Source organism: Bufo bufo, chromosome 3 (assembly GCF_905171765.1).
Source record: "Bufo bufo chromosome 3, aBufBuf1.1, whole genome shotgun sequence".
Classification (NCBI taxonomy): Eukaryota; Metazoa; Chordata; class Amphibia; order Anura; family Bufonidae; genus Bufo; species Bufo bufo.
In genome coordinates, this window is record NC_053391.1 from 556187174 (window position 1) to 556204175 (window position 17002).

General features: G+C 46.4%; 1 protein-coding gene across 2 annotated transcripts in view; it reads left to right on the forward strand.

Moving 5' to 3' along the window:
- TEX49 (testis expressed 49) overlaps positions 1 to 13277 on the forward strand; it is a 29372-nt gene extending 16095 nt beyond the window's left edge. For both annotated transcript variants that reach the window (XM_040425504.1, XM_040425505.1), the window contains one exon: positions 12367 to 13277. In XM_040425504.1, the coding sequence (XP_040281438.1) occupies positions 12367 to 12415 (49 nt within the window). In that variant the 3' untranslated portion in view covers positions 12416 to 13277. The remainder of the gene's footprint in view (positions 1 to 12366) is intronic.
- The last annotated feature ends 3725 nt before the right edge of the window (positions 13278 to 17002 follow it).

A 17002-nucleotide genomic window follows, 5' to 3' on the forward strand; every position in this document is an offset into this window, starting at 1 on the left:
TTCAGCCACATAAAAAGCCCACTCATAAATACAAATACATAAAACATAAAGACAACCCTGCACTGCTTTACAAAGGCTTCTGCACTTATTTGGGCCTAAGGCTGATGCTACGCAACAGCGACCAAATACATTTGTACGACTTGTCTGCATCTTGCTGTCGCACAACTATTTTAGAGCTGTGATTTGGCTCTAAAAAAAAACACAGCCAAGTCACAGAAAAGGCGCTTGTAACATGCAAATTGTGTTGTGGTCTACGATGGCAAAGTCATATGTGGCTTGCAGCCTGTGAACAGAAATACAGCAGTGTTGGATTCTTTTCTTCGGCGACTCCCAGTTGGAGCATGTGGCATCATGACCCCATTGACAATTGTGCGGATATGTGATCTTCATGTCACCGTGAAGCCCCAGCCTTAGGTCATTGGTTTCCCTTTATGCTTCTGCCCATTTTGTGCTGAGTCCTCTGGTACATGACCTACTCTCTGGTTTCAATAACGGAGTTTCTGCACTTGACTAAGTATCGCATAATACATCGTATCCTCTACTTTGCTGATCACAACGACTATTTTAATGTTACTTTAAGCCAGGGATTTCCTAGACTCCATGCCCAGTATAGCCAGCACAACCTGTGGCACAGAGGGTTCACAACCAGGTGTGATAAGAGCAAACTCAGGCCGTGGATCCCTCTCCAATTACATTGCTGCCAAATGTGCAGATGAATGTTAGAAGAAGAGCAGATCGATTAGATCAGGGATGGTAAACCTGAGGCTCTCCAGCTGTTGCAAAACTACAACTCCCATCATGCCTGGACAGTCTACAGCTATCAGCCTACAGCAGGGCATGGTGGGAGTTGTAGTTTAACAACAGCTGGAGAGCCACAGGTTGGCCATGCCTGGATTAGATAATCTTAGAACACAACCCACTGCTGTGGATTTCACATATTTTTATCATCTCTGTTGTATGCCTGTATTCTCCAAATTGGACCTCCAGAACGCTTACAGTCTGACCAGGATTAAGGTGGCAACTTAATGAAAAATGGCCTTCAACACATGAGAGGGCATTATGCCCTTAGCTAGCAAAGATTTTCTTTACTCATCAATGCTCTACCACATATAGTTTCTGATCGTGTTATCTGGTTTATCACTAAGGGGGTCAATTACTAGAAATTCGGCTAATTGTGCCACAATCTGCAACTATTTCTTGCTCACCCCAGGTCTAAAAAGGTGGTCGTGGTGGGGAAGGGGACAGGCTCATTCGTCATTTTCTACGCTTGTTTTAGGCCTAGAAAATGGTCTAAGTGTAAGACAGCAAGGAAGCTGTCTTACATTTAGACTGGCGCAAGATACGCCGAAGTTCTGGAGAGGCCTGTGCCTCTTCATAACTTAGACGGCTCCACAGTCAGCTATAAGGGTTATTAAGACCAGCGTCTAAAACGCCAGTCTTAATAAATGACCCCCTAAGTTCTTGAGGTCTCTGTGTCAGTGCCTTAGCATCCTGTAGGACTTCTCTTTAAGATACCATTATTAAACCAACCAGGAGTCTGGTCCTTGGATAATATGGAGAATTTTCACACCCATACTTCCCCATTATTAGACAGTCCCCGCTTTCTATTAGGGACAGACTAATAGTTCCACCAAATAAGGTGGCTCAATGTGTTTCTGAACCTTTTCAGGTTTTGGACTTTATAGATTCTGTTGCATTCCACTTCCAGTTTTCTAGATTGCCAAAGTCTAGCTCCCTTTCAGCTTTAGGCAGGATACATAAGAAGGACTGTCTTACATGCTCTTAGATGTGGCCACCAGTGGATTGTTTTCAGCCATTTCTATAAGACTAGGCTCTGGCACTGGACCTGCGTCCATGTTCAGTTTGCATCAGGTGTAAATCTCTGCTTTTTAAATTCAGATTCGAGTTTTCTAGTCAATATAAAAATTTTTTTACTGTTTTTTGGGGCCAGAATATTATAGAAAATTTTAAAAGCTTTCTTGAATATTTGGTCTAAGCAGTTACATGACCGCAAAGTCCATGGGGGAGATTTTTGTTGTTGGTTGTACACTGGTGCATATGATAAGGTGCAAACTTCTTTATAAATGAAAGGGTACCAAAACCTTTGGGAGAAAGCACAATCGGGCAGCAGCGCTTCTCGGAACGCACTGCACTGTCAGCTTTCATCAGCTATGGTCGGTGTTTCGAGCCTGCAGAGTACGGATCCCATATACTTTATGTGGTTCTGTACTCCGCATGCTGAATAGAGCCAAAGAAATCCAACAGTGTAGAGCGCTCTGAGAAGCGCTGCTGCACAATCACACTTTCTAGGTTTAAGTATCCGTTAAGTGCATCTTCCCGTAGTCCGTGCACCTATGATAAAATCTACATATAAATGATGACTGAAATCTACAAGAAAGCTGGTGTAAATGATGATAGATCTGCCATGAGTGATTATCCCACCCATGCTACTCCCCTTTTTCATAATGTGTTGAGGGCGGCGTAGAAACATGGGTTTTGTGATGTTTTTTACACTAGTTTTCTGGCATATGTGGAAGATAAATCTCCCCATAGTGTATAATATGAGCATTACCAGTGGGATCAATTGGTAATTGCACAGGTCCATCTGGACATGAGACCACAAGAAAGCCAATTATCCACTGTCTTAGGGCTCATGCACACGACCGTGTTATTTTCCGTATCCGTTCCACATTTTTTGCGGGTCGGATGGAGACCCATTCACTCCAATGGGGCTGCAAAAGATGTGGACAGCACACGATGTGCTGTCCGCATCCGTAAGTCTGTTGTACTGCACCCACAAAAATATAGAACATGTCCTATACTTGTCCCCTTTACAAGGATAGGACAGTTCTATAGATGGCAGGAAGTTCCATAAAATGTGAAATGCACACGGCTGGTATCGACGTTTTGCGGATCGACATTTTGCGGGCCGCAAAAACAGCTACGGCCATGTGCATGAGCCCTTATTGTTAACACGTGGCCATGGATTTGGTACATCACTTTCCGGTGGCATAATTGGTACACACATATCGGTAAAGTGAGCTGCAAAATCACTATTAAACTAACCACGGTGCGTCATAGGGGTGTCTGTGCTGTTTTGCTGCCAAAAGTGATCCTGCAGCAGTGGTGTGCCTAGGGTATGGGTTCTTTCTCTGGCACCAATCTTCCCCCCAATACTTGACCACATACCTCTTACATCCAGGGACATCTCCTGTCATGTAGACCTTCTCTTTCCTCTTCTCCTCCGTTAGACCGCCATGACAAATTCTTTCAGCCGCATCTCGTCTCTACAGAGTTTGTAACACAGACACGTTAGATTTCTCAGTTTTTCCATCAACCTCTCCATCCTGGTGTCCCCTGCTTTGGGCAACTACGCCAGTTCTACTTTACACCAGTTTGATAAATGACCCCAAATGTCTCTATAGCTTCTACAGCAGTTATAATGTCCCCTAGCGTGCCCCCAGTAATAATAACACCCTATATTGTGCTCCAGGTAATAATCCCTGTATAGTGTCCCCAGAAATAATAGAATTGCCCCTACAGTGCCTCCCCAATAGCAAGGCCCCCCACGCTGCCCCATATAGTAATTTCCCCCATACTACCCTCCATAGTAATCACCCCATAGTAATTTCCCCCACACTGCGCCCACACAGTAATTTCCCCCACACTGCCCCCACACAGTAGTTTCCCCCACACAGTAGTTTCCCCTACATTGCCCCCACACAGTAGTTTCCCACACACAGTAGTTACTCCCCACTTCCCCCCACACAATAGTTGCCCCCACACAGTAGTTTCCCCCACAGTAATTTCCCCCACACAGTAGTTTCCCCCCACAGTAATTTCCCCCACATTGCCCCATATAGTAATTTGCCCCCCACATAGTAATCCCACCATAATAATTTGCCCCCACATAGTAATCCCTCCCATAATAATTTGCCCCCACATAGTAATCCCTCCCATAATAATTTGCCTCCACATAGTAATCCCTGCCATAATAATTTACCCCCACATAGTAATCCCTGCCATAATAATTTACCCCCACATAGTAATCCCTGCCATAATAATTTACCCCCACATAGTAATCCCCCATAATAATTTGCCCCCACATAGTAATCCCTCCCATAATAATTTGCCCCCACATAGTAATCCCTCCCATAATAATTTACCCCCACATAGTAATCCCTGCCATAATAATTTACCCCCACATAGTAATCCCTCCCTTAATAATTTACCCCCACATAGTAATCCCTCCCATAATAATTTGCCCCCACATAGTAATCCCCATAATAATTTGCCCCCACATAGTAATCCCTCCCATAATAATTTGCCCCCACATAGTAATCCCTCCCATAATAATTTACCCCCACATAGTAATCCCTGCCATAATAATTTACCCCCACATAGTAATCCCTGCCATAATAATTTACCCCCACATAGTAATCCCTCCCATGATAATTTGCCCCCACATAGTAATCCCTCCCATGATAATTTACCCCCACATAGTAATCCCTCCCATAATAATTTGCCCCCACATAGTAATCCCTCCCATAATAATTTGCCCCCACACAGTAATCCCTCCCATAATAATTTGCCCCCACACAGTATCCCACCATGATATTTTTCCCCCACATGTCCTCCTGTGTCCCGTTACCCCCCCCCCCCCCCCCCCCCATGTCCCCGAAGTTGGCACATAAAAAAAAAACTGCTGCTGCGTCCCGGTACAGGTGCGCGCTATGACGTCATCACGCGCGCGCTGGTATTTCACTACTGCATAGGCCTCAGGCCTACTAGGCCTGAAGCCTATGGTGGTAATCGGCGGCGGGGCAGGGAACTATGCGCTCCCGTGCCCCGCCGCAGTATGTGGGCGTCAGCTCTCCAGCAATAAGCGCTTCAATCTGTATTGATGGAAGCACTCATTGCTTCTGGCACCCCCCTGAGAGCCGTCACCCGGGGCGGACGCCCCCCCCCCCCTGCCCTCCCCTAGGCACGACACTGTCCTGCAGTCTGGGGAAATTCACCAGTGATTAGGTATTCAGTGCACCATGGGCGGGTCCTATCCACTCAGTGCACCATAGCTCCACTGCCTTTACCTTCAAGCACCTCCTACTGTTTCTTGATTGACAGGGCCAGGCATCCTCTTCGTCACTGTAGCTGGCCCTGAACTCTAGTGCCATTGCTTCTAACCTCAGCACATCCACAGTATATCACTCTGTCCCAACCTCATTGGATAGTACTACTCTTGCGCTGAGGTTGGAAGCCAAGGCTCAGGATTTCAGGGCCAGGCATGATGGCAATGAGGAAGCTTGACAATATCAATCTGTGTACTCCTGCTCTAGAACATACTGCCTGCAGATACCCACTCTGTACAATCTAGTGTCACTAATGTAATCCCAGTAGCTTGAAGGCTGCATTACATTGGCAAACATTTTGGCCGATAATCGCTAACGAGCGTTTGAAAACGCTCGTTCATCGGGCAATTGTGATTTTTAAAGTGGTTATCGACCCCTGAAATTGGCTGCCCACCCCCCTCCTGACGCCGGATGTTTTCATCCATGTGAGAGGGAGATGCATCAGCGGTGGCCATGCGCGGAGCAGGAGAGATGCAGGTGCTGGGGAGCCAGGTAAGTACATTGAGGGGCCTGGGCATATGGGGGGCTTTTCAGGGGTCGGATAACCACTTGCTGATCTGCCTGTCTAATACAGGCTTTAGGTCTACCAATCTGAAAGGGTGGAGCTGGGGTAAATTAGCATGTAGCTCCACAATATCCATGAAATAGATGTAAAATCCCACATATTCCATGTATGTGTGCAAGTTGCCTTTGTTACAGTCGATTTGCCATGCCCTGTCTCTAATAAGCATCTTCAATGCAGTATGCCACGCTCATACAGGCAGTGCACTGGTTAATATTGCCTGCCTACGCCCTTGCTGAATATGTATTCATTAACGGCCGTCCACTCTGTTCCAGCTTTGCCACTGATCTGACGCCCGGAACTCTAAATAATTAATTCCTTGTGAACTATATTCATGAATTATAGAACAACTCTGTGGGTGAATGCCGTGTGTGAGGCCCGGTGAATATTATTCAAATGCAATGGTCTCTGCCAATGAACCTTGGCTCCAATGAATATAATAGAAGTTCAGAGTAGGGTTGGGCGATATCAAAAATATTCCCATGATAACGATATTAAAAAATTTATCGTGATAACGATATATATATTGCAATAACTACCCATTTAGAAAAAAAACAAAAACTTGGGGCCACAAGGAAACGTTATACTGTATGGGGGCAGCTACAAGGATACATTATACTGTATGGGGGCAGCCACAAGGAGATGTTATACTGTATGGGGGCAGCCACAAGGAGATGTTATACTGTATGGGGGCAGCTACAAGGAGATGTTATACTGTATGGGGGCCACAAGGAGATGTTATACTGTATGGGGCAGCCACAAGGAGATGTTATACTGTATGGGGGCAGCCACAAGGAGACGTTATACTGTATGGGGGCAGCTACAAGGATACATTATACTGTATGGGGGCAGCCACAAGGAGATGTTATACTGTATGGGGGCAGCCACAAGGAGATGTTATACTGTATGGGGGCAGCCACTAGGAGACGTTCTACTGAACGGGGGCAGCCACAAGGAGACGTTATACTGTATGGGGGCAGCCACAAGGAGACGTTATACTGTATGGGGGCAGCCACAAGATGACGTTATACTGTATGGAGCAGCCACAAGGAGACGTTATACTGTATGGGGGCAGCCACAAGGAGATGTTATACTGTATGGGGCACTGGGGCATCCACAAGGAGACATTATACTGTATGCGGCACTAGGGCATCCACAAGGAGACATTATACTGTATGCGGCACTAGGGCAGCCGCAAGGAGATGTTATACTGTATGGGGCAGCCGCAAGGAGATGTTATACTGTATGGGGCAGCCCCAAGGAGATGTTATACTGTATGGGGCACTGGGGCATCCACAAGGAGACATTATACTGTAAGCGGCACTAGGGCAGCCGCAAGGAGATGTTATACTGTATGGGGCAGCCGCAAGGAGATGTTATACTGTATGGGGCAGCCCCAAGGAGATGTTATACTGTATGGGGGCCACAAGGAGACGTTATACTGTATGGGGCAGCCACAAGGAGATGTTATACTGTATGGGGAAGCCACAAGGAGACGTTATACTGTATAGGGCAGCCACAAGGAGACGTTATACTGTATGGGGCAGCCACAAGGAGACGTTATACTGTATGGGGCAGCCACAAGGAGACGTTATACTGTATGGGGCAGCCACAAGGAGACATTATACTGTATGGGGCACTGGGGCAGCCACAAGGAGACGTTATACTGTATGGGGGCAGCCACAAGGAGACGTTATACTGTATGGTGGCAGCCACAAGGAGACGTTATACTGTATAGGGGCAGCCACAAGGAGACGTTATACTGTATGGGGCAGCCACAAGGAGACGTTATACTGTATGGGGCCGCCACAAGGAGATGTTATACTGTATGGGGCAGCCACAAGGAGACGTTATACTGTATGGGGCAGCCACAAGGAGACGTTATACTGTATGGGGCAGCCACAAGGAGACGTTATACTGTATGGGGCAGCCACAAGGAGACGTTATACTGTATGGGGCAGCCACAAGGAGACGTTATACTGTATGGGGCAGCCACAAGGAGACGTTATACTGTATGGGGCAGCCACAAGGAGACGTTATACTGTATGGGGCAGCCACAAGGAGACGTTATACTGTATGGGGCAGCCACAAGGAGACATTATACTGTATGGGGCAGCCACAAGGAGACGTTATACTGTATGGGGCAGCCACCAGGAGACGTTATACTGTATGGGGCAGCCACAAGGAGACATTATACTGTATGGGGCACTGGGGCAGCCACAAGCAGACATTATACTGTATGGGGGCAGCCACAAAGAGACGTTATACTGTATGGGGGCCGCCACAAGGAGACGTTATACTGTATGGGGCCGCCACAAGGAGATGTTATACTGTATGGGGCAGCCACAAGGAGACGTTATACTGTATGGGGCCGCCACAAGGAGACGTTATACTGTATGGGGCAGCCACAAGGAGACGTTATACTGTATGGGGGCAGCCACAAGGAGACGTTATACTGTATGGGGCAGCCACCAGGAGACGTTATACTGTATGGGGCAGCCACAAGGAGACATTATACTGTATGGGGCACTGGGGCAGCCACAAGCAGACGTTATACTGTATGGGGGCAGCCACAAAGAGACGTTATACTGTATGGGGGCCGCCACAAGGAGACGTTATACTGTATGGGGCCGCCACAAGGAGATGTTATACTGTATGGGGCAGCCACAAGGAGACGTTATACTGTATGGGGCCGCCACAAGGAGATGTTATACTGTATGGGGCAGTCACAAGGAGACGTTATACTGTATGGGGCCGCCACAAGGAGATGTTATACTGTATGGGGCAGCCACAAGGAGACGTTATACTGTATGGGGCCGCCACAAGGAGATGTTATACTGTATGGGGCAGCCACAAGGAGACGTTATACTGTATGGGGCAGCCACAAGGAGACGTTATACTGTATGGGGCAGCCACAAGGAGACGTTATACTGTATGGGGCAGCCACAAAGAGACGTTATACTGTATGGGGCAGCCACAAGGAGACGTTATACTGTATGGGGCAGCCACAAGGAGACGTTATACTGTATGGGGCCGCCACAAGGAGATGTTATACTGTATGGGGCAGCCACAAGGAGACGTTATACTGTATGGGGCCGCCACAAGGAGATGTTATACTGTATGGGGCAGCCACAAGGAGACGTTCTACTGTATGGGGCAGCCTCAAGGAGATGTTATACTGTATGGGGCAGCCTCAAGGAGACATTATACTGTATGGGGGCAGCCTCAAGGAGACATTATACTGTATGGGGGCAGCCACAAGGAGACATTATACTGTATGGGGGCAGCCACAAGGAGACATTATACTGTATGGGGCAGCCACAAGGAGACGTTATACTGTATGGGGGCAGCCACAAGGAGACCTTATACTGTATGGGGCACTGGGGCATCCACAAGGAGACATTATACTGTATGCTGCACTAGGGCAGCCGCAAGGAGATGTTATAATGTATGGGGCAGCCACAAGGAGATGTTATACTGTATGGGGCAGCCTCAAGGAGATGTTATACTGTATGGGGCAGCCTCAAGGAGATGTTATACTGTATGGGGCAGCCACAAGGAGATGTTATACTGTAGGGGGCAGCCACAAGGAGATTTTATACTGTAGGGGGCAGCCACAAGGAGACGTTATACTGTATGGGGCAGCCACAAGGAGATGTTATACTGTATGGGGCAGCCACAAGGAGATGTTATACTGTATGAGGCAGCCACAAGGAGATGTTATACTGTATTAGGCAGCCACAAGGAGATGTTATACTGTATGAGGCAGCCACAAGGAGATGTTATACTGTATGGGGCAGCCACAAGGAGATGTTATACTGTATGGGGCAGCCACAAGGAGACATTATACTGTATGGGGCAGCCACAAGGAGACATTATACTGTATGGGGCACTGGGGCAGCCACAAGGAGATGTTATACTGTAAGGGGCAGCCACAAGGAGATGTTATACTGTATGGGGGCTACAAGGAGATATTATACTGTATAGGAGCCACAAGGAGACATTATATACTGTATGGGCAGGCAGCGGGGCACAAGGAGATATTATATACTATATGGGCTGGCAGCTCAGCAGTGGGCTACAAGAGTCACTATACTGCATGGGGCCACCAGGAGACATTATACTGTCTGGACTTAGGAACTATACTGTAAGGGGGCCACAAGGTGACATTATACTGTATGGGGCAACAATGTCTTGTGGCCCCCATACAGTAATGTCTTCTTGTTGCTCCTGTATGGGGGCAACAGGGAGACATTATAGTTTATCAAGTGCCATCACCATGTGCAGTGCAACTTGCAGGGAGGGCCAGGGGCGCAGAAGACATAGACAGTATAACCTTTATTTCTGACACCTGGGCCATTAGGGTCTCTCACTCCTCTTCCCCCACCTTGGCTTGGACACAGACTGCTGACTGACTTTGCGCGTCTCACTCCTGTGCTTGGCCTCAAGAGAATTTTCAAAGAGAAAAGCATTTAGCAAGCCAGGTGAAGGGGGTAATAACAGTAAAACTAGACCTCTCTGTCTGCTAAGATATATTACAAAGTTTCTTATGGTTGGTTGTACTATTGATTTATGCAAAGTTGTGTGAAAGGTTAGTGACAGGTGTGTATGCCAGCCAGACCCCCTGATGATGCCTCCTGTCGGCAGATTTTGGGGAGAAAAAAGTTTGGCATGTTGGATTTCAGCATGCCCAGTTCTTTTGTTCTCGCAGAGATAAGCCATCTGCCAGAGATGTCTGGCAGCTTCTTTCTTCCCTCTCCCAATTCACAGCTCATGTGTGTGAGAGGATAACTTTCTGATTACTAGGGGTCTGACTGCTGGGACCTACTGCATTCTGATAGGGTCCCCTATGAGAATGGAGCGGTAGTGTGTATGTGAGACCACTGGTCCATTAAATTCTATAGGACTGCCAGAAATAGCAAAGGCCACTGTATTCCACAGTCCCACAGAAGTCAATAGAGCAGTGATAACGGGTGCACACCTGCTCATTCTCTTGCTTCTCGTGATAGGTCATAAGTGTCATTTGTGGGTAAAACCCTATAAAGGGGAAATACTCTGTAAAACGCATTGTATTAAAGGTGTTTTTCAACCTCAAAAAATGATTGACAGCCAGGAAATATAAAAAAAAAAAAATGAAAAAAAAAAAATCTTTTGAAAACATCTCTATTCCAGCACTGAGGCTCCCATCAACACTGCTTCGGATCCCTGGCAGACCAAAAATGATGACGTCCTGTCCATGATCATGTGACCACTATAGCAGATATGTGTCTGAATGGCATGTGACCTCTGAGTCTCTGCAGTGACCACAGATGGAATGTCATCTCTTCAGGTCCAGGAGCTTCTGTGCTGGAATGGGGGTGGGGGCTTTCCAAAACTTTTTCTGTAAAGTTTCCCAGCTGTCAATGATTTTTTTAGAGGTCCAAAAACACTAGGTCTAACAGAATATTGAATCCACTGATATAAATGTGCTTTGTGATTTAACCATCTAACCCATCATCCCCTGACGAAGCCTCACTCTGCGGTGCAACATGTCGGGATGGGTGTACGAGTTCATGTTTTAGACTTAGATGACCATTAATACCCAGTATTATAGTTACTAGAGGCGACGGGCATGGGATTTATGGAGCTGTATTAGAGCTCTTTCACACTAGCGGATGCCGTGCGGGTAATCCGCTGCGTGAAGGAGAGCCAAGCCGCGCTCTGGACAGCAGAGACACGGAGCAGTAACGTGATTGATAACGCTCTTTGCCTCTCTGTGATCTTTTTACCACAAAGTCACGGTGACAACTTTATCTCAGAGAGGCAAAGAGCGTTATCAATCATGTACTGCTCCGTGTCTCTGCTGTCCGGTACGGGGCTTTGCTCTCTTTCATGCAGCGGATTCCACGCACAGCATCCGATCGTGTGAAAGAGCCCTTAGAGTTGATAGAGAGGCAGAACAGGGCTATTCTGACCGCTACTGACGTAGGGTCAAAATTAGAAGGCAGGGAAAGCCAGCATATCTATAGCTAAAATAATAAGTGATGTGACAGTCTGCGGCTGCAGTTATTTGCTTGTAGTTTACCGTTGATTTCAACAGCGACTGCTTTCATAGCTAACCACAAGTGGGTAATCACTTTCCTCCATTGTTATCATCACCTATCTATCTCTGTCAATGCTTGATCCGCCGACAATCTGATAACCATGTGCGATTATTAGTTTAGGATCAGGATACACATACGGGTCAGCTGATAGTTTTAATCTTTTCTTTTTCCTTATTTTCTGACACTTTTGCGCTTTTTTGCTTTTGTATATTTCTAAATAAAGGTTAAGCTTTAAACTTGATCTTTGCGATCTAACAGATCATTGGGCTTTCAGTGTTGTTCATCCCTAGGATCCCCCATAGTTTTAATAGTGGTTCTGCTTTGTGAGTTCCTTCACTTTGCCGCCCCCCCCCCCCCCCCCACCCGACCTACCTAAAGGGGTTGTCCAGGAGTGGAAAAATGTGTCTGCTCTTTTACTCATGAGTTGCAACATAAGCAAAGACTTTTAATTATAACCAGATTTTTTTAAATACATGTCATTATCATTAGTAATCAGTGTAACTTCCTGTGGCTTACTTGAATAGTTCTTTAAAGAGCACAGATTTAAACTGTTTATCGTGTGTTGTACTCATCTCGTTTTATCTTTTTCCAGGTTTGTGGATCAAATGGCAGTAACTAATAAAGAATTCCGCTTGTTCTGAACACCCCCTTGATGTATGGCTGGCCATAGCACCCAATACTTTTTCCAAGATATCCCTAGAGTGCCATCTGATCTAAATAGATTTTACTTTTTGGCCAATGCTTAGTGTTTAATGTATAGTGATTATCTCTTGAATCAATGGAAAGTATGTATTTTTTTTCCCGTATACTTGTCATATTCACTCTGTGACTTATCTGGCCTTGGCGCTTACAACCCCTGGGCTCCTTCCCGAACATAAAAAAAAAACAACTAACCTGTGGTCACCTCGCTGCTCCGTTCCCTGGAATAACAGGAAGCGGTTTGGTCCCGTGACCGCTGTGGCCAATCACAGGCCCCAGTGGTCACAGTGGTGATGTACTGTTCGAGCCTCTATGACCCCTGAGGTCTGCGGGGACCAGGAACGGAACAGCATCAAGACTGCCAAACTGGATGGACAAATGTCTTTTTTTCGGCCTTATATACTATGTTACAATGTTACCGCGGAGAGGTGAGCTAGTTATTTTTAAGTTTGGGAGGTGTGGACAAGGGTTGTTGACTCCAAGGCCAGACAACTACTATAAAGCGGTTCTCCAAGAATTTTATACTGATGGCCGATCCATAGAATAGGTCACCAATATTAGCGCAGTGGGGGACTGACACCCTGCACCTCTGCAGATCAGCTGTCCCGCGGTAGCTCCTGTGCCAGAACTACACAGCTCCAGCTAATGTGCACTGGATGGAGCCAGTTAATGCTGCGCTCGTCCCACTGAAGTTCAAAATGATGGAAGTATAAATATATGGAAGTGTCCCTTTAAATCTATTATTCACAAAGCCGTTATCAGGCATTCTTGTCATTCAGCAGAAAGTAATAAAGTAACTTGTACTAACAAGTTGTCAGTCGTCCTAATTATTCTTTTATTGTAGCAGCATACTGAGTATATCATAATGATGACTATTATTATCAGCCATTGAATGGATTTCAAGAGTAGGTTAATCCTCCCGCGGGTTCAGATATTTGTTATGTGCAAACACACGTGTTCACTTGTTATCTCACACCGGGCTTTAACATATCATCAGAGGTATGAGGAATGGGGTGCAGTATAATAGCTGTTCCCCTGAGAAGACACGGCGCTTGTCTTTTACATCAGACTTGCACATATTTTTACATTTATGTTTTTTGGCAACCCTTCACCGTAAGGCCTCATGCACACGGCCGTAGTTTCAGTCTGCATCCAACCCGCGTTTTTTGCAAAATGGATGCTCAACCGTTTATCTCGTCCCACAAAATCGGAGCATGTCCTATTATTGTCAGTTTTGCGGAGTTTTAAAAAAAACTCTGATTTACGGACTGCAAAACACTAACGGCCGTGTGTATGAGGCCTAACCATGCAGTGATTTCAAGCAGCCGCACTATGCTCTGAAATCATTTATGTATAGCACGTGGGAGATTCATCAATAGTGCTGTAAAATTAGACACAAAACGGCCCACATTGTGCACATTTTACAACTTCTCGTAGTTACGCCCTTTTTTAGAGTTTTGAAAAGTGGTCTATTTTTTTGGGCACATATATCTTTAAAGGTGAAGACCATATTCTATAGTGAAGATGATCCAACACTTATGGGTAGAATAGCTAGGTCCCATTCCATGTTTTTTTTTTTTTAAACTCGTTTTATTGCATGTTAAAAGTTTACAAGCATGGCACATATACAAGAAAAAAAAATTACCGTGACCCTCATAGGGGCCATACATAAAAGCAGAAGCAGCGTATGAAGAATCTTACATACAGTTTTAAACAGCTGTGGATATCAGAATGTCAATGTCAATGATAACATGTTCAGCAGCGGTCAGGGGACATAAACATGTGGATGCATAATAGAAATAGGTTAGAACCACTTGCCTCAGGAGGCCAATCATCCAGGCTCACAAGCTTTCATACATGCTCACAGAAGGACTATCCAGTACCATCAGCCTCCTGATGCCGACTCCCTTCGTACGTAGTAAGTGAGGAATCGCACCAGGCTCCCCACACCCTATCAAACTTTTGCGGGCATCCCCTATGCTTATATACTATGTTTTCCATTGATACCGTAGCATTTACTAGAGACAGCCATAGACCCCTGGAAGGTAGATTGTCCCCCATCCAGCACATGGCGATTGCTTTTCTAGCCATAAACAATGTTCTTTCAAGGAAGATTTTATGATAGTGTGTCCAAGATTCCTCATTAACTACACCCAATATACACATTTTGGGACACAGTTGTAATGGTGAAGGCACCAGGGCTCTAAGGATCTCCAGTACAGATACCCAAAACTGCCGGATGTATGAGCAGTCCCACATCAGGTGCCAGAAGTCTGCACCCTCCACCCCGCACCTATGACATCTGGTATTATCCATCCTGCCCATCTTATGAAGCCTAGTGGGGGTTAAATAGCTATAATGCAAAATTAAGATCTGCGTCATCCTGTTATTAATGGAAGGGGACACTCTAGTTGGTGCCAGTAGAGCCTCCTCCCACTCTTCCTCAGACAAAGAGGGTATGAACCCTTTCCATTTGTCCTCTACGGCCAGCGGGGACATCAGCATTCGGCGGTCCAGCAGGTGGGTATAAAGGGCCGATACTATCCCTCTAGGTCCCTGAGATCTGAGTATACCGATGGTGGGGTATTTGGATATGCTTCTACCGCTGTCTCTGAATTGAGTTTGAAGGGCATGTCGAAGCTGAAGATACCTAAAAGATAGGGTACTTGGCACTTGAAACCTATCCTGGATTTGCGCGAAATCTAAAAGCTTGCTATCCTCGTATAAGTCCCCCAGTGTTTGGATCCCATTTCTCCTCCACTCCCCTGCACCCTCTAACCTCAACAGGTGTGGAAACATGCAGTTATCCCATATAGGAATATTGCAAGGTAAGTCTTTATAAGCATTCAGCTTGGAAGCCTGCCATATCTGATGGGCTAGTTTATGCAACGGAAGGGTAGCTTTCTGTAAACGTCCCATTCCTTCTAACACCGGCCACAAAGTCGAAACCTGCAGATATTCATGCAGATAGTATTCTGAATTAGGTCTTGAGGTCTCGGTTACCCAGCTCCTCAGGAATCTCAGCTGACTAGCAATGAAATAGAGGAAAAAATCAGGCAGGGCCGCACCGCCTTGCAGCTTCGATCTCTGGAGGACCTGGAGCGAGAGCTTTCTTCTAGCTTTTCCCCATACAAAAGCAGTGACCAAGGAGTGTATGCGTTTAAAGAAGCTCCGAGGGATCGGTGTGCATGCATGAGACAATACATATAATCCTTTAGGTAACAGAACCATTTTCACTAGATTCAGTCTGCCCATAACAGACAAAGGGAGAGCCTCCCATGTTTTCATTTTATCTTTAAAAAGAGCTTCCAGAGGCTCAACATTCAGGTCGTAGGCAAGCTGAGAAGCCCTAGTGATCATCACCCCAAGATATTTGAATCTATCCACTACTGGCAGATTATGATGGTAAGTCCCCCAGTCATGATCCCACAAAGGCATGATGGCGGATTTACCCCAATTTATGTGTAGGCCAGAATAACGCCCAAACAAGGCTACTACTTCAATCGCCCTTGGCAGGGACACCTCCGGACCAGACATAAAAAGTATCAGGTCATCCGCATACAAGCCGATTCTCTCCTCCCTACAGCCCATTGAAATTCCCGCATACACTGGGTCCTGCCTGATTCTAATTGCCAGGTGTTCTATCGCAATTGCAAACAATAGGGGTGAAAGCGGGCAACCCTGCCTGGTGCCTCTGTGCAAGGAGATCTCCTCGGAGTAGGAGCCATTAAGCTGAATACGAGCAGCTGGGTTATTATAAAGTATGTTAATCCATTTAACGAACTTGGGACCAAAACCAAAGCTTCTCAGCACAGCTATCAGGAAGGGCCATTCCAGGGAATCAAAAGCTTTGGCCGTGTCTAAAGAGGCTAGGGCCCACCTTTCTTTCCCCGCCGAACCTATTTGCGCGATCACCTGAGTTCTCCTAATATTATCCGAGGTGGATCTACCCGGCATAAATCCTGATTGATCAGGGTGGATCACTGTGGTTATCGCCTTATTAAGCCTATTGGCTAATATTCTAGTCAAGATTTTATAATCCAAGTTCAGCAATGAAATTGGACGGTAAGATCCACAGTCCAGCGGGTCCTTGCCAGGCTTCAGTATCAAAACTATAGAGGCGTCATACATAGAAACTGGCAATGAGCCGCCGGAGTGCACCGCCCCATACAGCTTTACGAGTTGTGGCGCCAGTACCTCCCTATACTTTGCATACACTTCCACCGGGATGCCATCAGGACCCGGGGCTTTCCCAGCGGGGAGATCCGTGATGGCCCTCTCTACTTCCTCCAAGGTGATGTCCTCCTCCATAATACCCTTATCCAGGTCACTAAGTTGGGGGTAGGTGATCTCATTGAGATACGCCTCTAAATCCTGCACAGTGTAATTTACCGCTGACTTGTATAGATCCGCATAAAAGGAATGCATACAACTTAATAAGTCCCTAGCCGTCTCGACTATGCGACCATCGGCCTCCCTAAGGCGGAGTAACGGTGGAGCCATAGTGTTCGCACGGGCTATATGGGCCA